At 38.7% G+C, this 19188-nt stretch overlaps 1 protein-coding gene across 2 annotated transcripts in view; it reads left to right on the top strand.

Annotated features, from left to right (window-relative positions):
- Positions 1 to 17246, top strand: part of DPP10 (dipeptidyl peptidase like 10) — an 867655-nt gene extending 850409 nt beyond the window's left edge. For both annotated transcript variants that reach the window (XM_048869243.2, XM_048869242.2), the window contains exons 20-26: positions 4581 to 4775; positions 6306 to 6360; positions 10715 to 10814; positions 11498 to 11556; positions 11643 to 11715; positions 13535 to 13608; positions 15091 to 17246. In XM_048869243.2, the coding sequence (XP_048725200.2) occupies positions 4581 to 4775; positions 6306 to 6360; positions 10715 to 10814; positions 11498 to 11556; positions 11643 to 11715; positions 13535 to 13608; positions 15091 to 15228 (694 nt within the window). In that variant the 3' untranslated portion in view covers positions 15229 to 17246. The remainder of the gene's footprint in view (positions 1 to 4580; positions 4776 to 6305; positions 6361 to 10714; positions 10815 to 11497; positions 11557 to 11642; positions 11716 to 13534; positions 13609 to 15090) is intronic.
- Positions 17247 to 19188: the final 1942 nt, after the last annotated feature.

Below are 19188 nucleotides of genomic sequence, written 5' to 3'. Positions count from 1 at the left end.
AGGCATACAAATTACCTACTAAGGTCAATGATATCGGTATATTATTGACAGCTTCTGTCTGTTTAAATGGCACCTCAATGGTGAACTTCAGCAGTGTTTCTGAATCATTCTCAGCCTTGCTATCACTGCAGACTCATAAGATGCTGCTCCGGTACAAGTACAAAAAATAAAGTTAAGAATTATTAGATAACTCCTTCACTTGAATCCCACTACTCCTCTTTTGTTGTTGAAAATACAGTAACACTGCTGCAAAATGACGTTCCTAGAAAACATAGAGAAAGGCATGTAATTGGATATGGCCCTTCTGTGTGTGTGTTTTGATTTTGCTGGCTGTGAAATATGTGTAATGCTTTGCCTATTAGAGAATTCACTTGTGTCTACCCATGCTCAGGTGAGGTAGGATGCAAGGAGGCTTGCGCTCATGGCCCTGGGTTTTTGTTCACTACTCCTTTTCATACCAGCCAGTGGGGGTCATGGAAGGGAGACACTGCATCCTGTAAAAAGGTGTAGCAGTTGAAGATACTGAGTGCTTCTACAGTGCTCCACTTCTGCAGTATTATTGGCATGCTGCATATGAGCAAGTTAACAATGAACAGAAGCTGATTGTATGCAGAGATGGGTATAAATCAAGACCCTGGATCCAAATGCTGCTGCACTTTGGGAAAGATTGGATTGCAATGCAAATTTTGCAGCTCAAGCCCACCTCTAATTGTGAAGTGTGCAATAATGGATCTGATTCCATACTGCAATAATGGTTAGGTGCAGTTTCTATCTGCCGTAGTCCTTTTATATATATTTCAGCATGTGAGTAGCTACAATGGATGGAAAAGTCCATGAATTCAAGAAATGGTGTGGCAAGAGAGGTGATGTACATTGCATTCCCCATTGTATTGAAATAGATTGTGTGTCCATGTTAATGGCTCTTACGGCAGACTTCTTTTTCATACCATACCCCTTTCGGGGTTTGATACAGTCAATCCGTGTCAAAACCAGAGACATTTGGTAGCAAAAGATTTGAAAAAGGACACAAAAACATAATCCATTCTTGTGCTCCAATAGTGGAATTCACCCCTGTGTAAAGGTCTGGCACACCACTTAAGCCTCACTTAAGCCCTATTTTAAGGGCATAAGTGGGACTTAAATGATTCATAGGATATGTCCTGTCCCTCTGCAAAGGGGTGAATTACAGCCCAAATGATTAATGTCATTTGTGTTAGGAGCAGTTAGAGACTCTGAAGCCCTTGTCTGACACTACTGATGCCATTGGGAGTTTTGCACCATCCCGCAGTACAAGTAGGGCAGTACACTATGGTCCCCCGTACCGGCAAGATACTTATCGCTGGTATGGCATACCAGGAAGGGGAGGAGCAGAACGTCCTCCAGCGCAGCCCGTTCCGCGCAGGGTCTCCTCTGTCTGCACAGCAGCCCCGCCGGAAGACAAGGTTGGAGGCGGGACAGCTACGCTGGAGGAGCTGCGGGCATGGAGCTGCCCTGTGGCCCCATGTTCTGCTCCTTATCCGACTCTGGTTCCCAGGAGAGCCCTGTGGTTCAGGGCTCTCCCAGAACCACAGTGGGGAAAGGAGCAGAACCCCCAGTCCTGCCCTTCCACAGAGCTGTGTCTCTTCTGGCTCCATCTGTACAGGAGGACAGGGGTGGGGGCGGGGGCGGGGCTGGGGGAGGTACAGCCCTACCAAAGGACAGGGCTGGGTGGGGTGAGGCTGGGGTAGTACAGCAGCCAGAGGAGCTGCTGGCATTCTGCTCCTTTCCCCTGAGACACAGGGCTCTCCTGGGAACCGCAGTGGGGAAAGGAGCAGAACATGGGGCCACCAGGCAGTCCCATGCCGGCAGCTCCTCCCGGGGGCTGCTGTACAGATGGAGGAGACCCTGTGGGGAAGGGCTGGGGTGGTATAGCTGTGTCGGAGGAGCTGTGGGCATGGGTCCACCCAGTGGTCCCATGTTCTGCTCCTTTCGCTGCTGCAGTTCTGAAGTCTCCTGCACAGCAGGAGGAGGACAGAGCTCCCCCGCCCCAGTAAGGGGAGTGGATCATGGGGAGGGGACAGGGAGAATCTGGGGGGCCCAGGCTGGGGGCGGGGTGGGGAGGAGTCACATAGAGGGTCACATGAGGAGGCCACGTGCCCCCCTTGGGGGTGGGGGGCACGTACCAGTAAGAAATGGATTCCACTTGCCACATCCCATAGTGGGAGTGGCTTTAAGTGTCCATCACAAACTATTTATGTAGATTTCAGAGTAACAGCCGTGTTAGTCTGTATTTGCAAAAAGAAAAGGAGTACTTGTGGCACCTTAGAGACTAACCCATATATTTGAGCATGAGCTATGAAGTGAGCTGTAGTTCACGAAAACTCATGCTCAAATAAATTGGTTAGTCTCTAAGGTGCCACAAGTACTCCTTTTCTTTTATCTATGTAGACATCCTTGAAATAAATTAACACCTGGGAAATACACACCAAACTAACATGTCAAAGCAACCCATCAAAAACTGCACTGCAAGACATGTGGGATTTAAAGTTTGATGCTCAGAAAACTCAGCCATTTTCTACGAAAAAACAAGCTTCAGGGGGAAAAAAGAGCAGTTTTAGAATCTCACAATATTTTTTTTTAACTTAAAGCCCCAGCTTTTGAAAGACATGATTATATGAGAATCTCAGGCCTTTTGGTGGCAGAGAAAAGCTTTTAAATGTGACCGATGTGCATCTAAAAACTCAAAAACCAAGAATCCATTTTTTTAATCTCATTGATTTTAAGTCATGATTTTTTGGGGGCCTGACTCATGATTTTTGAGAGTTTGGGTGGGCAATTCTGAAATAGTCAAAAGTAATGAAGAACTGCATGTAGAGTCATAATTAGCTAGACAAGTGCTTTTATGGAAAATTATCTGACTATGAACATTTAGGGTAATATTTTCCTTAAAAGCTCATCGTTGCTCTAAATCTGATTCTATTGAAGTCAATAGAAAAACTTCCATGGGAGCAGTTAGACCAACACTGAACGCTTTTGGAAAGCCCATTCTAAATGTTAAATATAAATTGGAAGAGCTTCTGAGTGCCTGTTGCTTTTGTACTTCAATTAATGAAGAAACTGAAATCCTGCCAAGTGGTATTTTCCCACCCAGCTCATATGACATTAAGCGGGGTTTCATGTTTATTGTTTCATAGTTAGCCGTATTGTATGTTAACTCCTTTTAAAAAAAACATGCTGTCGTTTTGTCTTCTAAATTAAATTGTTTACTCAAGACACACAAGAATGAAAACCCAAAGGTAATTTATTGATATGCCATTTAAAAATAATTTATCACAAACTTAGTTCCTGAAATTATAGTTACATAAATATGGTAGGTCCTATGTAAATTTGAAAACAGATTTATGTATCATATACATGCTAATTAACAAGTTGTCTGAAAGCGTACCTTGCAGCTGAACTTTCTATTACCCACAGCAAAAATAAAACTGAATAATCAGCCAGCAGAGCCTATGACACAATAGTGATTGAAAGGGCTGTGTTGGGTTTTTTTTTCCCTATTTCTACAACTCTTCCAAGCTTAGATTTCTTCAGCAAAATAATAATTTCTGCCTCCATCCTTCTTATACACTAGAATATTCCCATAGACACTCTCCAATCTAATTTCCATACAGCCTGCACAGACACTTTTACATTTTAATTTGCATTCAACTGGCAGATGCAGTCTGCACAGAGGCATTTTGCATTTTTTTTACAACTTCATGGTAGCCTGCTTTCTTATTCTGTGTTTATCTTTGGGAAAAAAAATTGACAAGGCTCCTTTTTAAAACTGACATTTTGTTTTCATTGGAATGAAAAAAGTAAACTTACCTTCAATGAAAAATGCTTATTGTCCCCATAGAAACCTCTTTTCTCCTATTCCTTTCTCTCTTTTCTGCTGTAAAATCTTTATTTTATGACTAAACAATAACAACAACAACAAAAACAACTTACCATTCATGCCTGCATCCTTTTGTTGCTAGAAACATTGACAGTGAAAAATAATTTCCCCCAAAATGTACTTAATTCTCCTCTGCAGTCTACTTCACAAAAATCCATTCCAGGATGTGATAATGCAGGTATTTTTGTTTTCTAGGAAAACATCATTCTAAGGAGTATTTTATTTCTTGTTCAGTTATCAGGCTGCAATAATGATTTTTCCCTTTTGTCACCCTATAGCATCTTAACAAATTCTAAAATGGAATTTCCAGAATTCAAATAACCAGAAGGCATAATGTTAATTTCAGGATCACTCTATGTAAAGCACGTGGTTCATTTTCCTACCTTGTTTCTGCAAAAATTATCCAAGTATCCCACCTACTGCATGGCATTATCGTCATAGTGGGTTTGCTTTATGCAGTTCAACAAATTATTTTGCTTACTGCTGCCATGAGGGATAAGAACACCGGTTAATGTGATGGTATAGATTAAGCTGACAGTAATTCAACTGGTTTGCACAAACTGACTGAACTCTGCTGTCTAGGTTAAATACAATATTGAAGTACTGCAAAGTGTATCACATTGTCAATAGTCTGTGTTTGTGTCTGGTGTGTTGGTATTTACAGTGATGAAGATCCAGGCAGCCAGTTGGTTACAGATAAGTTTCACGTTGACTGGGATTCAGTGCTTGTCAACTCTGATAATGTCATCGTAGCTCGATTTGATGGCAGAGGGAGTGGATTTCAAGGCCTTAAAATTCTACAGGAAGTCCATCGTTGCTTAGGTTCAGTGGAAGTGAAGGACCAAATAGCAGCTGTAGAGTACGTATGTGCAAACTTTTCTTCTATTTTAATCCATTTTTACTTTGATGAATAGACACATTTAACTGAAAATTTCCAGCTATTACTGGTCTCCGTTTGCAGAATGAAATATGGTAAATGCTTATCTTTAGTGCAGTAGCACGTTTCGAAACATTAGGCTTTTCATTGCAAAGTGTGATTCAATGAATAAAAAATCAAAGGGAAAAATGTTTTGGATTGATGTTCCTCTTTGATAAAGTTGTCCTTCCGGGCCTAATCTAAATATGAAATCTAATCTAGTTTACATATTTTTCTAGCGTCCTTAGAAAAATGACTCATGGCATGATATACAGTGCTTCATTACAAGTGAAATATAACGTCTTAGACATATAGGGTCAGATTCTGTTCTCACTTAAATCACTGTAGATCTGGAGTGACTACACTAAATCACCAGAATTACAATAATGTAAATGCAAGCAGAATTTGGCCAAAGGGTTTATTATCCTCTCACTTGATCATCAGTCTTAGCATGGGTAACTCCATTGCCTGCAACAGAGTTACTGCAGATTTATACCAATTTAAGTAAGAAGAGAATCAGGCCCCTACTATATATTTACATGTAAAAATATGATAACACTTTTTATTAAGGGACCACTCCTCTCGTTGATTGCATGGTATTTTAGAAATGGATGGATTATTACCTACATTCATGTACGAGGTATGTTCATGTATTGGTTGAACAATTTTAGAATGACTTGTTTTACATTTCTGAAAGTCATCTGTAATCCCTGAAGACAATAAAAACATTAACTGCCTACAGGTCAAATGGCTTTGCATCTCTGAAATAGGAGTGGAGTTGCAAAGATGTTGAGTGGAAGGACTCTGTCCTCCATATGCAGACAGAAAGCTTCACAAAGTGACTCACAGGCTCTTGAAAGTAGCAGCATGCTTCTTCCCGCCTCCCTAACCCCCTTCCCTTGCTACCACACACTGGCAGATCTGCAGAGTGGGGAAGGGACCATAGTCACATTCCCAACTGGGTGAATGAGGCCTCCTTTGGGACATGGAGCTCTAATAAGCAGTCTAATTGGCTCCATATCTTAATTCTAAGAGTTCTTCTAAATCAGAGTTCTGCATTCATGAGTTCAGAGTCATTACTCTGTCTTTTATCTGGTTTCTGTGGGTGCATCTTTGGGCAGGAGGGTATGCCAGGTGGCCCTGAGAGTTCTTTCTCTCTTGATGCTATTAAGAAGCAGACAGAAGTTTTCCTGAAATTTGTAGTCTCTCTTCTCTATACTGTATTATCCTTCTGAAAGCACAGTTGATGAATACCTCTGTGGGAGGATTCATAATTTTGATCATTGCCAAAACACAAGTACTGTAGCATAGGGATCTGAAAGCAAACTGCAAGACTTCACTAAAATAAAATAGTTCTTATTTGAACTCTTAAAAATCTGTTTCTCACTTAGTTTATCACAATTCTTTCTTCTACAAATAACCCACTCCACACATATGACTCTCCAGAATGTAACATTTCTCTTTTTCTTATAGGTCATTACTGAAACAACCATTCATCGATCCTAACCGACTGAGCATATTTGGAAAGGTAACTTACAAAAATAGCAGGAGGACACTGTCAATTTTAAAATCATTTGTTGCAAACAGATTTATTTACGTAGTTTGCAAATAACCATTTTTGTTACTAACAATGAAAATCACATTTACTTGTCATTATTGAATGTTGATTCAATTTTTTTTCTCATATTGAACAATTAGCAGCTAACAAGTCAGTTTCACTTTTCTTTATAGTAACTTTCACTTTCAGTTCCTACTGTTGCAAAATATGCTGCTCATATACTGCAAGGGAAAATGTTAATTGTTGAGGGGAAAAAACTCTTTTTCCATTGGAAGTTTTTAAAAATAAATGTGTGGAAACGTTTCTTTTGGTCTTAGTTTCTGTAAAAGCTCATTTCTTGTACAATTTAAATTCTAGTCCATATTTAAGTTGACAATGTCCCTTTAATACACAATTTATATGCAGACATTTTTAGCTTTTTGAGTTATTTGAGATAAGATCCTAGAGTGTTGACTAGCGTCCTTTTTTGTGCCATCTCTTAAAAGTCTCCCTTTTGCTGTTTTGTCAGCTGTTTAGCAATGTTATATGCTGTTGTCTCTGGCATCATACAGACCCAGGTAAAGGTTTAACCTTTAGCAAAAAGTTAAAGAGAATCTTAATTATCTCACTTGAAACGAGCTTTTAGACGTTTAACACAAGACAAGCTGTATCTTTTGGAAACTGACATTTGTTCCTTTGTGATATTTAGTTTTAAAATGTTACCTTGAAAATGTCAATATTTTGTGTCTTTAATACTTTAAAATTTCACAGTGAAAACAAACAAACAGTCAAACCACAGCTTCTAATATATATAGGCACCATGGTCATCAGTTATTGAAGCAGTATGCATTCACTATAAAACCCCTAAATTCTAATCCCCATTCTGCTACTGTCTTGCTGTGGCTGTAGGCAAGCCATTTAACCTCTGAGTCTCACTTTGGCTGTCTGTCAGATGGGGATGATAATACTTACTTCCTCGGAGCTAGCATTGTGGGAATTAGTTAATGGCTGTGCAGCCTAGTGAAAATAAAGTGCTGACTATTATTATTGTTCCACATGCAACAAGACCTTCCTCTCCAAACACATGACCTCCTAGTGTACCACTTAAGATGAAAGAAACTATTTCTGTCAAAAGTTCAATAGCATCTGAGTTTATACTTTGTTTGGAGGCTAGCCACAAAAAAAGAAAACATTTTCAAGTAAAGCAGGTTGGGGATTTTCCAACAAGATGTTTAGTAAAAATATGCAGATTCATCAACCTGAAATGTTTCACAGCACATTTTGTAGGCAGGACCAGCCTCATGATTCTGTGAGAGTCCGGGCAGTCAGCCTCTCCATTTTGTTTCAGGAAAAACATGAACTGAAATGGTTTGATTTTTTTTTCCTAAATGATTTTTTTTATTTCCTTTCAGAGGAAATTGTCTAGCTTTTGTTCTGTAATGGAAAAAAAAAAACAATGTTGTCGACATTTCACAATTTCCAACAGAAGGGACATTCTGAGTGTTGACCAGCTCTATTTCCAACTAATGAAATGTAAGCATGACTGACTTCATCCACTAGGGGTGCACATCTCTCTTTGAGGAGTACTTGTGGCACCTTAGAGAGTAACAAGTTTATGTGGGCATAAGCTTGCGTGGGCTAAAACCCACTTCATCAGATGCATGCGGTGGAAAATACATATAAGATATATATACACAGAGAACATGAAAAAATGGACGTTGCCATACCAACTGTAATGAGACTAATCAATTAAGGTGGCTATTACCAGCAGGAGAAAAAAAAAGTTTGCCTTCAACCATATGAAACATTGTTGACTAAGAAAATTTCTTTTTCTTTTATATGCAATACATTTTTGATGATCTGACTAAGGAAGTGAACAGAAGATGCCCTTTGCTGAAAGAGTAAGAGGATTGTGTGGATTACCTATGCTGATCTCAACCCAGTTGGACGCACACATATTGCTCTCCTGGAGCTCTCCATCATCCTTGAATGTTATAACATGCTTTTGAGCTACTCAGAACAAAGTCTTGACAAATTCCACAATATAAACTACTAGCAGTAATAACAAAAACAGTTGAAATATCAAGAGGGCAAAGTGTAAAAAACAAACACCTCTGTCTATCAGGCAGCCCACCAAAACTATCTTGCTCACTTGCAGGAAAGTTACACACCCTACCGACGAAGTACATCAGAAGAGTCTCTCTTAATTGTTACATATCAAATTGTGATGATATATAGTTTACAACTTTCCATCATGGAAATTGAAAATAAGCTTGAAAGTATGACTGTGTAGCTAACCAACTTGTGGAAAATTTGGTAGTAGAGGTGAAGCCACAGAAATTTAACTAAGAACAGAAAGTCCAGATTCTTAAATCATAAAATACCAACTAAATATTGTATAACCATTGAAGGAAACTATACATGTTATATGTATGCCCGGGGAATCCTGGCTGGAAGCAAAGGCACAACCCCAAAGAAAAATATTCCCAACAGAACTAAACTGGGTTGTTAATGGAGACAAGGTATAAATTTTGAATAAGTTGGCAATACCTATCTAGAATTAAATTTGTGCTGTGAAACTACTGCAAAAAGTACAAGCAGAATATTAAACAAATGGCCAAGAAAAAGAGAACCTGGAGGCAGAAAGAAGTTATTGTTCCCTTCAGCTCTTTGAATTATACAAGTTACTGGCACCCACATCAACATTCTCTCTTAGCCAAAATCTTTTTCTATGTGTGGGCAATTTTGTGTTGTCTTTCGCAATTTAGGCTAGGATTTCTATGAGAATTGGGCACCTAATTCTCTTAGGCTTTTTCAAAAATCCCAGTATTATTCTCTATTTTCTTCTCTGTACCCAGTTAGCATTGACAAAGTTCTGAGCCCAAGAACACACTTTTTGATTTATCTCTTTTTCCTTAACTGAGATTTAGCAAAGTTTTTAAAATGCTCCGAGAATTCCAGAAAGATGAACTTTTTTTATTAACCATTTTAGAAATGAAGAAAAGGATATAGAAAATCATCTCAATAAGACGTAAATGAACCCTTTCTCCATTACTTTTTCGTTGTTCAGTGCCCTTCTGCTGGATTAATTTTTACAGAGAATTATCATGCAAAAAAAAAATCCACCTTCAGCAGGGCAATTTTCTAGCAATAATCAAGAGAGAAAAGATAACAGCCCTTCTAAGAGAAACACAATGAATATAGTAAAAGCATTAAACCTGGACTGCAGGACATTGAACTCCATCTTTTAAGATTCTGGAGTTAATCTACAAGCATTTCATGTAGATTGTCATATTCATCGGAAACAAAACCCTGGTGGATAGTCTCAAATAAGAGGACTCCTGTTCACACTTCTCTTCTACATACCACCTTATCCCACCAATAGAAGATGGATTTCAGACATTCTGCATGAAGTGCCTTTCAGGGTGGTGAGATGTGAAGAGGTGTCTTAAACCTCATCTTGGCACTCCTCTGATCTTGCAGCTGCTCTGTGCAGGCCATTCCCCCTGTACTGCAGTGCAGCAGCCTGAGGGCTGCTCGAACACATGCTACTCTAGCCACAGAAATGCAGAGCATTGAACTTACTGGCCACCTTTCTTCTAGCCACATCTCCTTTTGGCAAAGTCGGCGGAATGCTTATGGCAGGATATATCAGCTGAGAGTCTCCGATGCACACACTGTGATCTCTGCTCCTTTTAAGGCAGCACTTGAGCTAGTTTCTGTGGGGCAAAGTGCACCAGAGAATCTGACCCTCTCTAAGGGGCATGCGACAATGTGTCAAGCAGAAATCCCCATGGAAGGCAATGGGAATCCATCTGTGAAGACTGAAGTTTAGAGAGAGGACAGGTGACAGCTCTCCCTTCTTCCTTAGCCTCAATCTATAGCCTCAGTGTTTACCCAGAAATAAGTAAAAAATCTTCACAAAATACATTAATGTAAACAAAAATTCTCCTCTCAAAGCACTGTCTCTGACGCACTTACCTTCAGTTTTTCTATTTGTATCACTCGCCAGTTCTTCTGCAGGCTGAGGGCTAGTCTGCACAATGAGACTATGGTATCTTAAATTAAAATATACCTCTTATTATTATTATTATTATTATTATTATTAAAAAATCATAAATTATAACATATTTTTAAAGCCTCAGGCTTCATAGCAAGACAGAACTGCCACACCTTTTCTCACTCTTCATTCGTAGGTTTTTAATTCACGCTAAAGCAATAGTTGCAGGTGTAAATACTGTGGAATGACATGACAAAGGTAGCATGATACTCTTTAACTTCATCTATATTAAGGAACAATGAACAAGAACAAACAAACTGCAAATCATGTTATCTGGTTTAATAGGGATATGGTGGATACATTGCATCAATGATCCTGAAATCCAATGAAAGACTTTTTAAATGTGGAGCCGTTATTGCACCAATCACAGACATGAAGTTGTATGGTGAGTGTTTCCCATCCTGCCATTTTATTAAATGATTTCCTTAAAATATCTGTACAGCAGATCTGTAACTCAGGTTAACTAAGTTCAGGTAATGTAGTGGAACTGTATTAAAACTAGGCAAATTGGACATATGGTTCCAATTTTAAAATGAGGATAATTAATGACTGGAGCAATTAAGCACAGGATGTGCTAGATTCTCCATCACTTAGAGGTCTTTAAGATTTTTCAAAAGAAAGTAAGGGATTAGGTGTCGCATTCTCCATAAATCAGTGGAAGTTGGGTACCTAAAGCTCTTAGGCCCCTTTAAAAATCCCAACCTAAATGAATATTGGATGTCTTTCTAACAGATATGAGGTGAAATCTTGGCCCCATTTAAGTCAGTGGCAAAGCTCTAATTGACTTCAACCAGGCCAGGCTTTCACCATGCTTTGGTTCAATCACAATATATTGGGCTTAGTGCAGGAACTGTTGGGTAGAGTTCTGTGGCCTGCGTTATGCAGTGGTCAGACTAGATGATTATAGTGCTCCCTCTTGGCCTTAAAGTCTATTAATCTCTTTTCAAGATGAAGATACTTGCCATCTTTATGGCTTAACAAGCTTCTGCTGGCTTTTAACCAGAAATAAAGATTTTTAAAAATGGAATTTATCTTGATTAACTCTGAATTTCCTGTTTTCCTTTGTAGCTTCAGCTTTTTCAGAAAGATACCTTGGCATTCCATCTAAAGAGGAAAATACATATCAGGTAAGTTATTTTAACAAGTAATTAAAAGTAATGGTTTGGCTTTTAAAATATACTGCAATTACATTGTGTGTGTTCATTTTTAATAGGCATCCAGTGTACTGCACAATATTCATGGTTTAAAAGAAGAGAATTTGCTAATAGTTCATGGGACAGCTGATAGTAAGTATTTATAAATGCAATTACATTTGTAGGTACAGCTTGTAATACACAGCTGCTCAAAGAAAGATTATGTATGTAGTAAGAATACACATTTTGATACCGTTCATCTTCGTCTCCCTTCTAGTAGAATTGTCCATCCAAAGAGACCTGATTGTCAGTTTCAGTTGCCAATTGTAAATCTAAATGGGTGACATTTTCCTTTGCTACCTATTTGTAACTCTTAGCTGCTGTATGTTCTAATTTGTTTAAATCTGGTGAAGCAGGATGTTGCTAGTGAAAGGCACTGTATCAATTATTAATAAGGTGACATACATTTTTAAGTCTTTTAAATTAATCCTGGTTTTGTGATGGAAAGCATAATAAATGTCAGCGTAATCAGTGATAAACAGTACCTTTCAGTAAATTAACGCTTTGGCTAATTAATTAAACTGTAACAATGGGGAATCCTTAAGCTATTTAGGGCTAGATGGTAATTTGCTCTTGAGCATAGTCAATGGAGTTAACACCAATATAACATGTATATGAGTGAAACCAGAACCAGGTGCAGCACCTGCAGTGGAAATCCAGGGGTGTCAGGCAGCAAAGAATTTGGCCTGTGCTAGTTGACAAGCAGTTTTCTTTTAGTATATTTTTCTGTTCATGATAAAGGGGTAAATAGTGACTTGGATTCCAAGCCCATCTAGGGTACTAAATTGCATTTTATGCCTTGCACAGCCTACCTAGATCACATACATGTTTGCTCTGCTCCTCTCAGAACAGGTAGGTGGGGAGGAATGGAAATGGACAGAGTCAATGTGCTGATCGACCTGGCAGAACTGGCATGGGAGACTTGGAATTTGCTGCTGGTATAGGCCAGCAGCAAAGTACTACCCCTCTGTCTTCCAGACCAAAGGGGAATTAGGGAGGGAATTATGTCTGCAAGAGGTGTCTGAGCAGCACAGTGCTTTCCAGGGACTCCTCCTGGGTTTGAGTAGTTTGTGCACCCTCTTCTTCAGGACGGTGCCTAGTAATACAGTCTAGCTAGTCCATCAGTACTTACTGAACCCTAGTTTCATGTTTGCTCTGAATGAAGCAAACACAAGCATGGACCCAGAGCTGCATGTTTGTACCACCATGAAGTTTAGATTATTAAAATAACATTACAAAAGGCTTATTTCCTAAATGAACACAGTCTCTTACAATCCTGTGCAAACAATAGAAAATCAGACATACTGTCATTTAATACACGGACAAACATTAATTGCATTTGAATACTCCAGTGCTACTCACCTTCAAACTATTTCGGTCCTTGCTAAGCAATGGATGAAAAATAAGAATTCCTACGTAGTACCCAGAAAGTATACTGTATTACAGTGCTGTCCATCACTGCAGCACTATTGTTATTTACTACGGTATGTATCTCAGGTGCAGTCAGAAAGGGTATGACTGCAGCATGTGTAGACATACTTGAGCTAGTTTTGATCTAACTAGCTCAAATAACAATAGCAGTGAATCCATGACAATACAGGCAATAGTATGGGCTGTACAAGCCTACCCGGGACAGGACCCTGAGTATGTACTCGATCAGCCAGCCCATGCTGCTGCTGTTTTAATTCCAGCGGGGTAGATCAAATCTAGCTTGGGAGTGTCTAAATGTGCTGCAATTATGCTTCTGATTGCAGTGTAGATAGACCTTAATCAACTGCAAATCTGGTAGCAGTTTGCCACATAACTTCAACCAAAAAGTTTCTTTATCTAAAAGGAAAATAAATAAATACAATTAATAAATAAGTACGATAATAATGTTGTTCACTAATATGTAGATGTTATTGTCTTGTAGCTAAAGTCCATTTCCAACACTCAGCAGAACTAATTAAACATCTAATAAAAGCTGGAGTGAATTACACTATGCAGGTATGTAATGCTCAGGTGTCTCTCACAGGTGTATTGTTCAGTGTTTAATCTCATTTTGCTTTTTCTTACCTATACTTATCTATGTAGGGGCTCTTTGGATAATTTGTAGTCTCGCACACCACCCCCCCATCAGTGACGGTCGTGGAGACTGTCTCCTGGGCTATTTGCATTCCCACAGACCAGGTCCCTTCCCATTTGGGAGCCCTGGTACCACTTTCCCCTGGTGCCACTTTCCATGACCGTCACTGATGGGGGGGGGGGGTGCGAGACTACAAATGGAAGGGATGGGAGGTATCCAGGAAACACTGTCCGTTAAGATGTGGTTCATATAATGAAGTGTTTCAGAACTTCTGATCTAGAGCATTCACTTTCTTCGCCAAGGATCTGATCCCCTCCTCCATGGCTGCAGAGGGCCCTATTCAAAGGCACCAGTCAGCTCTGCTGCCCTAAGAGTAAAGGTGTCCATGTGCAGACACCTCTGCAGAAACGGCGCGGGAAAGGGAGTTGGCAGGATATTTTGGGGACATAGATTGTGCTCTGTTTTTATACAGGACCTAGTACATTGTAGCTTCTAATGGAAACAAGTAATACATGATTATATTTCTCCCTTCCACCCACAGATAAAGACCCTGGATATAGTACTCCAAGCATTGGGATGGAGCAGTGGCCACTGTGCTCTGAGGAAGTGGGGGGTGGGGTGGGGTGGGGCAGGAATTCCTGTCCTACGGGTCACTCTGCATCTCTGTAGCAACTCACCTGTGGTTACTCAAGCTGAGCTCTGTGGCCTGGATTTCCCTCTCAAATCCTGAAGTCTCTTCTCTGTCCTTGCGGCAAAGAGTCCTGTAGCACCTTATAGACTAACAGACATATTGGAGCATAAGCTTTCGTGGGTGAATACCTACTTCTTCAGACCACATGCATCTGATGAAGTGGGTATTCACCCACGAAAGCTTATGCTCCAATACATCCGTTAGCCTATAAGGTGCCACAGGACTCTTAGTCTGGATCTTTAGAAGCGGCAAATATGGCTACCCCTCTGATTCTTCTCTATCCTTGCACAGGAAAAGCGCCCATTATCTGGGGGCTGAGGAGACTACAGTGGTTATTTATGTTCACCATGAGGGAAGGTGTGAGGCTTTGGATGAGGTAGAGAAATAGTAACACCTATGAAAAGGTCTTCCGTTGAATACTTCCTTTGGCTGCACTGAAAATCCCAGCCAGAAATGCTTTTCTGAACACAATATCTGAGCATAGGCTTTTATGGCTAAAGATCACGATGCAGTCATTTAGTGCTGGTTTTGAATCCCAATCAAATGAATTTTGCTTTGAAGTTTATCACTTTCATTGATACCATAAAACTATTTAACATAGTCATTCTGTTGTCAACTGAAAAGCTTTGAAAGTCAGACTGAAAAAATTAGAGCCCTAAATATCTGAACTGATTTTTTTAAGACTGTTCACTTTCTCCTTTTCCTCTGCTAGATCTACCCAGATGAAGGTCATAACATTGCATCTGAGAAAAGCAAATATCACCTTTACAGCACAATCCTTGGGTTTTTTAGTGCTTGTTTAAAGGAGGAAGCCCCAATTTTACCACAGGAACCTGAAGAGGATGAATAAGGAAGCCTGTTTGTACAGTACTGAAGGGAGACTTACTTTGAGGCTCAATAAAACCTTAAATAAAAGTGACTGTAAGATTGCAGATTCTGCAGAAGCTCAAGGGCAGCTAAAGGATATAACAGTGGAACAGCACATTTAGAGACACTGAGCTAATAAACTGGAATTTGAATACAAATCCAAACATATTACCGAGGGACAAAACCTATACCTTTGTGGATGGACAACGGTTGGTTACAGTTTCCTGGACAAACTTAGTTTTGCATAAGTGTAGAGTTAGTGCATGTTTATTATGTTAAGCCTCACTGTCTGTTCTGTAAGTAGTTGCTCTGTTTTTAATTTAAATGCACATCTTTATCCATTTTTGCATTATGCTCTACCAATCATAAATATTAAGGCCACTTATATTTTAAAAGGTGAGTTGCAATCTAATACTTTACTGTAACATTACAATAAGTGCAATTCCTTTCCTGCCTATTAAGCATAAGAAAGCATTGAGTTAATAAAGGATGTGATATTTTCTATAGTTTCTGTTTAAAGGGAAAATATTGTCCAGTGGGTCATATAACATAAGTGTAGAAACTGATTTTATTTTTATTTGTTTTAATTTCAGACATTTATTACTGTTATTGTACCTATTAGTAACCAGTAAGGGCATTTTTGGGAGCGCTCTCTTGGTCTTTATGTATATACACATGACTTCCTAAGCAGAAAATCTTTGTATGCTTGAATAATTTTTCAAGCCATAATTAACAGCTGTGTTTTAACAATGTCTGCAGTTGAAATACTTCCCCAATGCCAAATGTATCATTTCCATAAGAAATGTTTGGGTTGTGTTTTGGTATTGTTTATAGTAGTTAATAGTCTGCTGGTTACACTCTAATTTTAGAATATGCTACTTTGTCAGATGTAAATTAGATACATAAATATTAAATTATAGTTTCAGATAAAGAAATTTTATTAACAACATAATGCCATTGAGTAATATTTTACCCTAAAAAAGAAATCTTTGCTCAGATTCCATTCTAATTTCTGTGGCAGTAGCAGGTAACTGGAACAGCCTGTCAGTTTTTATTTGGTATTCCACAGCTGCTCATCAAGAAGGATTTACATTCAACAGTGTTACGAAGAAATGAAGTATTTCATCCATGGCCAAGGAAGCTCCTGACAAATGAAATTTTGTTATTTTATTCAGATGGAGATACCAAAATGCATCCATTTATTTGTCAAGGTTAATTACAGCACTAGAAATTGACATTACGAAATAAACAAAGCAGTCAACATAGGTCATCAGAATATTAACATCAACGATTGAAATCAAACATTATGTTCATTTAATATTAGATATGTTCCAGAAGGTATCTGAAGGCTCTTGACAAATGCTGTGCAACACACATAAATACATATGTAATTTTTTTCTCTGGATATTATTTATTAATGCTTTTCTATGTGATTAGGATTTCATTTCTTGCGAGATTAAAATTAACATAATCAACATAATTTTTGGAAAGTAATTTACACTATTTAAAATGCAAAGTTTTGCATATTTTATGAAGAATTAAAATTGTTTTTAAGGTATATTGAAATTCATCTGAAGCTTTTTAATCAATATTTTCTTCTGGAATATTTTCTTCTTTGACTGCTAGAGTTTTTTCTGATGGAAATAGTTAAGTTGTCTGAAAGATGGTTTTATGGAGCACTTAAAAGTATTTGTCTGTTAATGTTTAGTATTTACTTTGTTTTACTAGCAATTTTTATCTATTTTCAATTAGTTTAATACACTTTTAATGTGCATTGACATCTTGTCTGGGTCCCAGTGTGACCGCAAAGTCTGAGTATGTCTGCAGTGGACGATATGGGAACACTCTATGTACTAGGAAAGACGTCAAGACAAATTTGAGAAAATCCGTTTGTTCAGCAGCAACAAGCAAGAAATCAAACACAGACCTACCAACTCTGCTTGTACTACAGGATCAGCACTTCAACTTATTAAACAGTTGCAATTTGTTCTTGTAAATTTACCCAGATTATGTCCTTCATCATTTTCCTCTGATGCGCTACCATGAACCGAATTTTCCTACTCGAACACAATGGGTGAAATCCTGGCCCCACTGAAGTCAGTGGGAATTTTACCATTGATTTCAATGGGGCCAGGCTTCCACATAATAAATGGACACATAAGGCCCGCATCTGGATGTACAAACAAGTGCACTCAGTGTATGCAGTCGTGACCGGGGGCCCCACTATGCATTCACATGACATCGGGCTGCAATGCGATCTGCATATGGCCATGCACTCTGAACACGTGCCTGCTTTTTATCTAGGAGACAGCAGGCGTGCATTTTGATTTTCATTTTTAATACATTCAATATTTTTTCTTATTAAGCCATAAATACATACATTTCCATTGACTTTTCTTTGCAACAGTCTAACATTCAGATATAGGGAGAGCATCAGACCTTGGGAGAAGATATTAGAAATGAAATTATTATCCACCAGTTCAATTTTGATTTTGCGTTACAGATCCAGTCTCTGAATCTGTATCTGAATCCCCCAAATCGAAAAAAACAAACTGGTTTTTGTCGGCAGCTATCTTTGATCACACTAATGGGATTCAGATTTAGTTTTTAATCTTATGAACATCTTCAGAATTATTCTGCGGTGTACAATGTTTGGTTCCTTTCACTTGCTCTATTGGCCCAGCCAGGTATTGTTATGTAAACAGAAGCCTGTAGGTAATTAATGCATTATTAGTAGTTATTTGTATTTAAGGAGCACCTAAAGGCCAAAGTCAGTCAGGAACTATAACCCACTTGTGCTAGTTACTGTACACATGAATGGTCCAAAGAGCTTGCAGTCTAAATACCCCATCCATTTCTAACCACTATGGAAATATTTTAAGGCCAGAAAAACTACTACTAGATTCATCTAGAAAAACTACTACTAGATTCATTTTAAAACATGACTTTTTTTTAGACTATTCCTGCTATTTTGGAAAGGGCAGTAAAATCAGAATCTGTCCATTTACTCTCCAACAGTTTATATAGCTTAACCTTCAAAACTCATTCCTGATCATCTCTCTCCTAGCTATAATCCTGGTACTTGCAAGACCCATAAGAACCATGGGTCAGATTGTGTTCTCAATTATACGGTGAAATCAGGAACATTACTATTTATATCAGGGGAGTTTTTCCTGAATTATACTGCCTAATGGAAATCAGAATCTGGTCTGTTTTGTTTTGTTTTTGTTTTATTGATTGACTGAAAAATATTCTTTAATCTTAATGCAGTCAGGCAAATGGATTGCTTAGGAGAAACCTGATCAGTGTATGCTATCTGCAGCCTTGTCTTATGATGGTGTTTTTTTTTTCTTTCTCTTGATATTTAACTGAATATCCTTTGCTACAGATTTAGTAGGCATATTGAAAGTTCCTGAAACCTAGAATAATGGCTGAAAGAAAAGACTAGGCAGAAGCAACCCTGTATTCCCTCTGCCAGTCTCTTTTAGACAGCTAGAAGCACCTGTCCATTTTATGTCTGCTTTGAGTAACTCCTGCTGACTGCCACTCACTTCTGGGGAAGAGAGCACTTTCCCAGCATTGGTAAATGAGCTACTTCCATAGAAAATCCTTTTATGCACATAGCAACACTCCTCTTTTTTTTTAATTGATTCCAAGGTAGGTAAGTAATAAGTATCAGACCTGATTCCCTCAGATGTTCCACCTTGGCTTCTACCAACAAGCTGTCAGAATCCTAAATCAATACTGGTTTTGGTGATTGAGGTAAGTGCCTATGTTATTGGAGAAGACTTATACCTGAAGACTACAGTGCTATTAAATTTGCTAGGCCAGATCCTCAGGTGGTATCAATCAGCATAGCTCCACAGAAATTAAAGGAGCTATACTGCTTTTTACCATCTGAAAATCTAACCCACTGTCTCCATTTACAGTAGGGTCAAGACTT

The sequence above is a fragment of the Caretta caretta genome, chromosome 11 (genome assembly GCF_965140235.1).
Source record: "Caretta caretta isolate rCarCar2 chromosome 11, rCarCar1.hap1, whole genome shotgun sequence".
Lineage (NCBI taxonomy): Eukaryota > Metazoa > Chordata > Testudines > Cheloniidae > Caretta > Caretta caretta.
This window is presented reverse-complemented; position numbering and strand designations above follow the sequence as displayed.